At 37.6% G+C, this 10,186-nt stretch overlaps 1 protein-coding gene across 1 annotated transcript in view; it reads left to right on the top strand.

The window, feature by feature from the left end:
* The window catches only part of LOC144956543 (uncharacterized), a 19,870-nt gene extending 10,315 nt beyond the window's left edge, over positions 1-9,555 (top strand). The window contains exons 3-4 of the mRNA XM_078887103.1: positions 6,847-7,302; positions 7,480-9,555. Of these exons, the coding sequence (XP_078743229.1) occupies positions 6,847-7,158 (312 nt within the window). The 3' untranslated portion in view covers positions 7,159-7,302; positions 7,480-9,555. The remainder of the gene's footprint in view (positions 1-6,846; positions 7,303-7,479) is intronic.
* The last annotated feature ends 631 nt before the right edge of the window (positions 9,556-10,186 follow it).

Here is a 10,186-nt window from a genome sequence, read left to right as displayed (position 1 = left end):
AGGAGGAGAAGTTAATTTGATTAGAATTTGGTTCCATTCTCAATAAAAAAATTGTCTCTATGATGCAAGTCTATATGTTCCCCTATTGCAAACAGCGAGTCCATGTGATGTTTGATGTGTAAGCCATTGAATAATTGTCACCCCTCGTCTCAAAACGGTATTAAGTCGGGATGAATAAGATGCTAAAAGTGGAATTTGTAGCCAGAAATATCAGATTTGCGTTGATAATACATGCTTTATAGAGCAGAAGGAATATCACATTTTACTGTGCTAAATACCAACGCTTCATATTTTTGATCAATTAAACTATAATTTGACTTTATAGCATCTGGTCCATCCGACATAATACCGTTTTGAGACGAGGGGTCACAATTTTGGTAGTACTTGTAATAAAACAATAAATAGATAGTTACAAATTGAAGATCAACGTATGGCTCCATTTTAAGGTGAATTTGGCCCCTTGCGCAATCCCGAATGCTCCGGGAATAATGGAGTTCCATAAAGATGGGCATACATGGGCCAAAATCCACGTACACTTATTTGCAGGTCTGATAACCCAACATTCATTATGGGCTCATTGTTGTGATGGTGGACAGAGCAGTAAGAAAAAAAAAAGATACAAGAGAAAAAAAGATCATACCGAAAAATCAAGATGCCTACAGAGCCTCGGAAAAAAAAAATTTATACCAGAAAAGAAAAAAAGAATCAGCCTGCCAATTGGATTCAATAGTTTGATGTCACGTCGCCCAGCAACGGCGGCCATCGTGGTTCTAAACAAAAAAAAAATCAGTAATTTTTATTCTTAATGCTGGCTAGAACGTTTCACATATGTCTTGTGATTAGAATGTGTAAAAGTCAAAACATGATCAGATTTATAATGTTTTTCTCCTCCTGATACACTTTTATGCTCGTCGGAGAAGTATTTCATAAGGGCGTCCGCCATTGTTCCGATAGTTTAGAGCCAGTTACTAAGTTACCATGCGTCACTACGAGGGAAGTGACGTTACGACTGTTGAAGCGTATTGCGTCAGACAGAGCAGAAAGTAAAAAATACAAGAAAAAAAAAAAAAACAACCCATCCCAAAAATTCATCTCGTGCCTCGGACAAACAACAAAAAAAGTAGTCCTTCAGCAGACCCATTAGGCCCATGTAGCCAATTTCTACAGCGTGAAGCGGACAATAACAATTGCTTGCTACCTTTTGATAAGGACGCTAGTCTATCGTAATGTATTTTTTTTTTCCGCCAGGTCTAAGAGGCCCAGCAGCTACCCAAATCACTGATGGGTGGGCAGGGGTTGGGGATGGGGGGGGGGGGGGGGGGGGGGGGGGGGGGGGGGGGGTGGGTCAGAAAATAATCTCGACTGACTGCACCCGGGATTGATCTCGGTCCATTTTGCCTGTGAAGCGAGTGGTCTACCAACTGAGCTATTGGTACCCACCCCTCGGACAAAGTAGAAAGATAAATACAAGTAAATACTACCCCCCCCCCCCCCGCCTTCTCCCCCTAGAAGAATTAAAAAAAAAAAAAAAAAAAATACAAACAAACGAAAACTTTAAAAACATCTCGACTTCAGCCGGATTCGATCTCGGTTCCTTCGCGCGTGAAGTGAGCGCTCTAGGTGGTCTATCAACTGAGCTATCAAGACCCTCGTTCTCGCAACGTACTATGGTATAAAATAAAGATGAAGAAAATAATATAATTCCTCTCATGTTTAACCCCAAGGGAAAATTGGTCTTAAGGGGTCTCCATTAAAAAAATACACAATTCCTTCCGCTAATCACATTCCCCATTGGGCCAATTTGATCCAAACTAATGATGTTTATATTTCAGGTATCTTTTTGGTAAAAAAAAAAAAATTATAATTGAAAATCTCGTCGTTGTCATGGAAATGGCGTCCATCTTGGAAAATAAACAAGTTTTTTTTTTTGGACTCAATCGTTTTATTAATTCTTCTTCGATTTTGAATTTTAATGTTGTTATGTAAAGTTTAAGCAAACACTTGTAAATATCATATTAAGTAATTAAGGAGCAAACACCGGTGTAAGATAAAGATCTGAACAAGTGTGTATGAAAGGTGCCAGACAAAGCAAGAAAGAAAAATACAAGAAAAAAAAAAATCGTCCCAAAAAATCAGTGAGCCTCTGTGGTGTAATGGTTACGCGTGTGACTGGTAAAATAATCAGAAGGTCTGAGGTTCGATCCCCAGTCGAGGTCGACTGGTTTTTTTGGGATGTTTTTTTTTTTCTTTCTTGTATTTGTATATAAAAATTTTTGTATGAGAAAAGCGTGGCTCAGCTGTAAGGTCCTTGGTTCGTACCCGAAAGGTACCGAGTTTGACTACCCGCCGCGCTGAGTAGCCTTGACCAAGTCACCTAGCCTTAGCTCCCTTTGCGGCGCTGCACTGCGGCTGACGATTGGGTTATTCCACTCTTCCCTTGGAATAGACCCTAAAGAAAAATTTCCCCTTTGGGATGAATAAACGGAATTATTTTTCTTTCTTGCTTTGTCTGGCACCTTTCATACACACTATCTTTACATTGCTCTTGGAAATAGATGGCTACTTAATTTTATAAATATTTACTCTCAAAGGATTAAAAATATTTTTTTTTTTATTTTGAAATGTGAATAAAATTTACTCACTTTTTTCTTTTACAATATTTAAATAAAAAATATTTTTTACCCCAAAATTATTCAATAAAAACAAACTCAAAATAGCCAGCTATTTATAGTAACATATCAGCTATTTTAAATATTAATTTCAAAGCTCTTCCATTACAATTTAAAAAATGGTCAAGTTCCAAAAACATGTAGGACGGGACATGCCGCCTGTTAGGCGATATTACAATTTTTCGGACAAAGACAACGCTGTTAACGGCCAGGTACTCATTTTACACCCGAAACTTGCTTTGGCTTGCCTGGGACATCAGTCGATAGATAGATAAATAGAGGCCACAGATTTCAGATCTTTGATCCCCTCCTACACACAATTAGGAGTCCATCGTAAAAATCGACATCGTTTGATTCATTAATTATATTTAGCGCCAATGCTTGTGTGGATAATGGAAATTAAAACATGCGGGACAAATAAATTAAACCTATTCCAATGTAAATTATAATGACATTGCCCCAAGCAGAGGATAATACAAATAGAAACAGAAAAGATAAATAAGTATCGAAGTAAAACAAAAGCCCAAAGCAGTACGAGTACGAGTAGTGAATGAAAAGAAGTAGGTACTGTAATGTAGGGTCTTATCTGATAGTTAGGATTGCCACGATTACGATTATAATACTTTTTTAAAATGAAAGTTTGAATCAGTACTCTCTCTCTCTCTCTCTCTCTCTCTCTCTTTCTCTCTTTCTCTCTCTCTCTCTCTCTCTCTTTCTCTCTCTCTCTCTCTCTCTCTCTCTCTCTCTCTTCTTCTCTCTCTCTTTCTCTCTCTCTCTTCTCTTTTCTCTCTCTCTCTCTTTTTCTTTTTCTCTCTCTCTCTCTTTCTCTCTCTCTCTCTCTCTTCTTCTCTCTCTCTTTCTCTCTCTCTCTCTCTTCTCTTCTCTCTCTCTCTCTTCTCTCTTCTCTCTCTTTCTCTCTCTCTCTTCTCTCTCTCTCTCTCTCTCTCTCTCTCTATATATATATATATATATATATATATATATATATATATATATATATAAAGATATAGATAAATAATATTTAAAGTATAATTCTGATCAACTTCTACAATATTGTTTCGAGCATTCGCTCTCATTATCATCATCTTCATGGTGAGAGCGAATGCTCGAAATAATATTGTAGAAGTTGTTGAACATAATTATAAATATTTTATAAATAGCTTCTTTTATCATAAAGTTAAGCACTATTATTTCATGGTTTATAATATATATATATATATAGACACACACGCAAACATACACACACACACATGTATATATATATATATATATATATATATATATATATATATATATATACACATAAAGTGTGAGTCTATGAGTATGTCTTTGTGCATGTGTGTGTGTGTGTGTGTGAGAGAGAGAGAAGAGAGAGAGAGAGAGAGAGAGGAGAGAGAGAGAGAGAGAGAGAGAGAGAGAGAGAGTGTATGTGTGTGATTTCGAACTTTTTGTTCCACACATGACTGTTTCCTTAGATAATGTCTGTGCTGTAACCAAACGAAAAATGGCATTCATAGACAATATATATAATAAGTGATATCATACTATTGAATCCAATTGGCGATGCACCACCAGATTAAATGGTATATTTTAAGACGCAGTTTTGAGAAAAACTAAAAACAAAAAGGGTTACACAAGAGGCTTGGCCAGTTAACTGGCGTAATCTGGAAAAAAAAACCTCGTATTTATAAATTTGGCCAGAAAACTCGTCCTTCAAATATCGATAGATTTAAATGACCCGTTTATTGGAATGAATTCTCAAACCTGGGACTTCTGGCAGTCTCAGGTTTGAGAGTTTTAGCCAAGATTAGCGTCATTAAATCAATTGATATTTGATTTGAAGGACGAGTTTTCTGGCCAAATTTTTAAATCCATGTTTTCCGAAGCACGGCAAAAAAACAAAAAAAACTGTTTTATGATAACATGATAACGTAGAGACTGGTCCTTTTCGAATAAGACTGTTAATTGACAGCTAATATGTAGGCTACACAACAACACAATTCTGTTTATAGAACCACAGATAAATGTGTTGATTAAAATTGTTATGGAGTCATTGAGTGCGAGAGCATGCTATCCGCAGTGTCTAATGGAGTCATTCTAAGCCGCAAATTCCTCGCCGCATTCGTGTACGGATCGAGAACCAGCCCGGAAGCTTCGTCACAACGCAACGCTAGAACTAGATGCTCTGCGTTCTGCGTCTCGGGATTTTTGTCACAAGGCGCACACGTAGGACAGGTGGAAAGTCCCCAGTGATAAAGAAACGATGATAAAGATCTGGACAAGTGTGTATGAAAGGTGTCAGATAAAGCAAGAAAGATATAGATAGTATGCACTTGGCAAAGAAGTTCATAACATTGCCATCCGGAAGTATAACGGACCAACACACAAAACTATGTGTAACCATGAACTTTCATAGTCTAGTTGATACAGTTTAGTGAGAATCACTCACAAACGCGGATGGCAAAATACAATAACAAAGGCTTAAGTGACGTCATCTTCGAACTATCTATACACGAGAAAAAATTAAAAAATACCATCCCAAAAAATCAGTCGACCATTCATACACACTTGTTCAGTTCTTTATCTTACACCGGTGCCTGCTCCTTGATTTGTTAATTTTGATATTTTCAAATTATAGAAACGCTTCCGTGGTGATCTTTTAAATTTGGGACGACAGAGCTCAGGTTGTCAAGCTCTCGCATTACAAACAAAGGACGTGGTATCTGTCTTAGCTCTGTCCACTTTCCACCAACTTGCAATTGAATAAAAAATCAAATAAAATTTTTATATAGGGCAAAATTAAATCGACATAAATGTATTGAACATCTTGCTCTCACAGGAAAGATAGAAGGTAAAAAGAGTAAAGGTAGACCAAGAAAAACATATTTGAATAGTTTGAACAGCTGGGTGACAAAGAAAGAGAAGAGTAATATTAGTTTTCTGAGGTTATCAGAGAGAACATCTGAATGGCGTACCATGATCACCGATGTCTGGCACAGATTTGGTACTTGAAGAAGAAGAAGAAACGTGGTTAAAGCGCTTTACAAGGAGACCCGACCCTTGAGTACAAAATCATTTAAGTGCAGAATAAAAGAAGGCGCCTGCTAGGAGATACTATGGTTTGTTTGTTTTTGTTTTTTTTTTCAAACATAGACAACGCTGTTTTGCTTTTTAATTTTTTGATTAGAGCATTTATATGAAGCAATATCCACAAAACGAACTCAAATCGCTTTACAAGTGGGCCATAGTCAACAACAACTCTTAACCTGTAGGACGAAGCATGACGCCTGGTACTTTTTTCGGACAAAAGACAATGATGTTAATGGCCAGATACTCATTTTACACTTGAGTGCGGTGAGATGATGTATGTAAAGAGCCTTTCCTCAGATCTCAATTACACAGTTAACTCCGCTCAGAGCGGGACTCGAACACAGGATCTTCCGATCTGAAGGCAAGTGTCATACTACTTGATCAAATAGCCTCACTGATAATTGAATACTATGCTATTAGAAGATGTGGAATATACAAAAATGTACAATAAACAACCAAAACAGTATACGGTTCCAAAAAAGTACAAACATACTAAACACCGAACGTTTCGGGCTCAAAACCCTTCTTCAGGCAATAACAAACACGATAAAAACGGTAATATTACACATTGACCATCGTCATCATCATCATCATCATCATCATCATCATCATCATCATCATCATCATCATCATCATCATCATCATCATCACTACCACTACCACCACCACCAAAAACATCTCCACCACCACCACCACCAGCTCGTCCAGCAACAATGTGCGGCTATGTGGTCTAGTGGTATGACACTCGCTTTCGGATCGGAAGGTCCAGGGTTCGAGCCTCGCGCTCGGCGCATAGTTGAGTCCTTGGAGAAGGCTCTTTACTCACATACTCTCACCGTACTCAGGTGTAAAATGTGTACCTGGCCGTTAACAGCGTTGTCTGTGTCCGAAAAATTGTAATATCGCCTAACGTCATGTCCCGTCTTACATGTTAAATGTTGTTGTTGACCAGGGACCCCTTGTAAAGCGCTTTGAGCACATTTAGTGGATATTGCGCTATATAAAGCTCAATTTTAATTTATTTTTTAAATACAAATAACTTTATAACCAATCCAATTCCACATTGTCTCTTCTCTTCTCTTCACAGAGTTCCGGCGTACTGGTAACTCCCGACGAGTTGGCCCTCATCAAAACGATCTTCATCATCTTCATCTCCTTCGCCGTTCTGATGACCCCCTACATGATGAGCACACTGCTGGACACAACTGACCAGTGGTCATCGGTAGCCCACCTCAGCTGTTCATTTACATCCTTTACAAATTCTTGCCTTAACTGTGTTCTATACGGGATCATGACACCCTCTTTCAAAAAAGCGTACAGGAAGCTTTTTACACAATGCTGTGTCCCTAGGTCCAGCAGTAGGGGTGGCAACAGTACAGTGCAGACGAATGTCACTTAAAGTGTGTCTGTGTTCTGCAATAGGGTGTAAACAGTACAGTGCAGACGAATGTCACTTAAAGTGTGTCTGTGTTCTGCAATAGGGTGTCGACAGCACAGTGCAGACGAATGTCACTTAAAGTGTGTGTGTGTGTTCTGCAATAGGGTGTAAACAGTACAGTGCAGACGAATGTCACTTAAAGTGTGTCTGTGTTCTGCAATAGGGTGTCGACAGCACAGTGCAGACGAATGTCACTTAAAGTGTGTCTGTGTTCTGCAATAAGTGTGTCAACAGTACAGTGCAGACGAATGTCACTTAAAGTGTGTCTGTGTTCTGCAATAGGGTGTAAACAGTACAGTGCAGACAAGTGTCACTTAAAGTGTGTCTGTGTTCTGCAATAGGGTGTCAACAGTACAGTGCAGACGAATGAATGTCACCTAACCCTCCCCTTACCACCCATAGGGAAATCGTCACATTCGTTACGATGCCACCAACAATTTTCCTTTTCTGATTTCATTTTGTTATAGAATATTTCCATAAAAGCTGGACACGGCGTTGCAGAGATAATTTTTCTGCACAAAATACAGTATATAGATAGTTCAAAGATGACGTTACTCGGGTCTTTGTTATTGTTTTTTGCCATCCGCGTTTATGAGTAATGCTCACTGAACTGTATTAACCAGACTATAAACGTTCATGGATACTCACAGTTTTGTGTGTTGGTGCGTTATACTTCCGGATGGCAATGTTATGAGCTTCTTAGCCAAGCGCAAACTATCTATACCTGACATTGACCAAAAAATGACGTCAAAATGCCAGTCTTTTGCCACAAAAGAAAACAAATCGTGAGTTGTATTCAATAGTTCAACCAATCGGACCACTTGTTAGGCGATATTGCAATTTTTCGGACAGAGACAACGCTGTTAACGACCAGGTACTCATTTTACACCAGAGTACGGTGAGAGAATGTGAGTAAAGAATCTTTTCCAAGGACTCAGCTATGCGCCGAGCGAGGCTCGAACCCAGGATCTTCCGATCCGAAAGCGAGTGTCATACCACTAGACCACATAGCCGCACAACATACTTCAGACTCCGGGGTTCCCATAGCTCATAAATTTGGTAGAGCACGCGTTTCACACGCAAAGGGACCGGGATCGATCCCGGGTGCAGTCGAGATCTTTTCTGATGCCCCCCTGTCCACCTAGCAGTGATTGGGTAGCTGGGTCTGTTAGATCTGGCGGAAAGTACTTTGTGATAGATTAGCGTCCTATCCAAAGCATAGCAAGTAATTGACCTCAAAATGCCAGTCTTTGGCCACAAAAGAAAGCAAATCGTAAGTTGTCTTCAATAGTTCAACCAATTTTTGCCCATTTCGACTTTGGTCATAAAGTCGACACTCTTAGAGAAGTCTGCTTTCAAACATGTTTTTCATCTAAATTTATATTTTCAGACACAAAAACATTGATGACATCTTAACCGCCGATAAATGTTCTTTCCGTTTCACCTACTTTCTGATTAAAAAACTGATGGACAATTTTGTTATTTCTGGCGTACTCTTATGGTTCACACAATCCGCGTCAACTCCCGCGATTTTGTAAAATTTTAAGGGGTGGCTCTAATGGGCATGATCTATATTACATTTCCATGTGCTCGAGGTCATTGGTCACATTGCAAAATGTACTCACTAGGTAAAAAGTACTAAGTGTTTACAGTTTTTTAAACACATAACATCACGATTGGTCATTTGATTCAGCTTGACACATGGGTATGTTTATAACATTTGTAAACGAAGCAGCGTGTTTACATTTGTTAAGAAATATCCAACCATTGGACAGCAACAAATCATGTGATTGATGACCTGGTTGGACAAAAACATGAATATAGATCGCTCCCATTCGAGCATCTACCCCACTACTATTGATGCTGTGCGCTTAGGTAATTTACACAACATCCTGACAGCTGGATAAAACTTACGGACACACGACATTGTGTATAACCTTGACCGTCTATAGATAGTATGCGCTTGGCTAAGAAGCTCATAACATTGCCATCCGGAAGTATAACGGACCAACACACAAAACTATTTGTAACCATGAACGTTTATGGTCCGGTTAATACAGTTCAGTGAGCATTACTCATAAACGCGGATGGCAAAATACAATAACAAAGACCTGAGTGACGTCATCTTCGAACTATCCATAGTCTGATTGGTATATTTTTATGAGTATTTCTCACTAAATTATATCAATCAAACTATAAATTATAAACGTTCTAAGCTTACACATTGTTACGTGTGGTAATACGTTTTATTCTACTCCTACCATGGAAAAACCTATCATTTATTAGTAAAAATATAACCATTGTCATTGAATAATGCTTTGAACCTGTAATATAAAGAAAATAAATTATTCAACGATTGCAGAATATTTTCGCTAAATTTATTGGCTTAGAATTAATAAATAATATGACATTGAATGTCAGCTTCAATTTTATTTCAAGAACAGATACACAACCTGTAATAAAATTGAACCTTACATTCAATTTCATATTATTTATTTCTTCGAGCTTCGAGCAGCAACATCTACATTTGGCTTAGAATAAGGTAAACAGACAGCTGATTGGCTATTCAAAATAATCTTTTGGTGCGTATGAATACAAATTGTTTTTATTTGGGTCATACTAGCTAGGAGACGAAGAAAAATACTGTTTGAGAATGGCGAATTATTTGAAAGAGATTGATATTGAAGATATTTTCAGTGATTTTTACACTGAAAAAAAATACTTCAAAACCAGATGAAACCCAGATTTTCATTGGCAGGCCTCTCGAAAGCTCCTACATCCCCAGTATTCTTGTTTTTTATAATGTTCTAGTAGGGGGTTTGGGAAGAGGGAAACTTAATAATAATAATAATAATAATAATAATAATAATAATAATAATAATAATAATAATAATAATAATAATAATAATAATAATAATAATAATAATAATAATAATAATGATAATAATATAATAATAATAATAATAATAATAATAATAATAATAATAAT

The sequence above is a fragment of the Berghia stephanieae genome, chromosome 11 (assembly GCF_034508935.2).
Source record: "Berghia stephanieae isolate SIO BIC M18660-M18661 chromosome 11, UCSD_Bste_1.3, whole genome shotgun sequence".
Taxonomy (NCBI): domain Eukaryota; kingdom Metazoa; phylum Mollusca; class Gastropoda; order Nudibranchia; family Aeolidiidae; genus Berghia; species Berghia stephanieae.
Note: the sequence above shows the minus strand (reverse complement) of the source record. Positions and strands in the feature narration are given on the sequence as shown.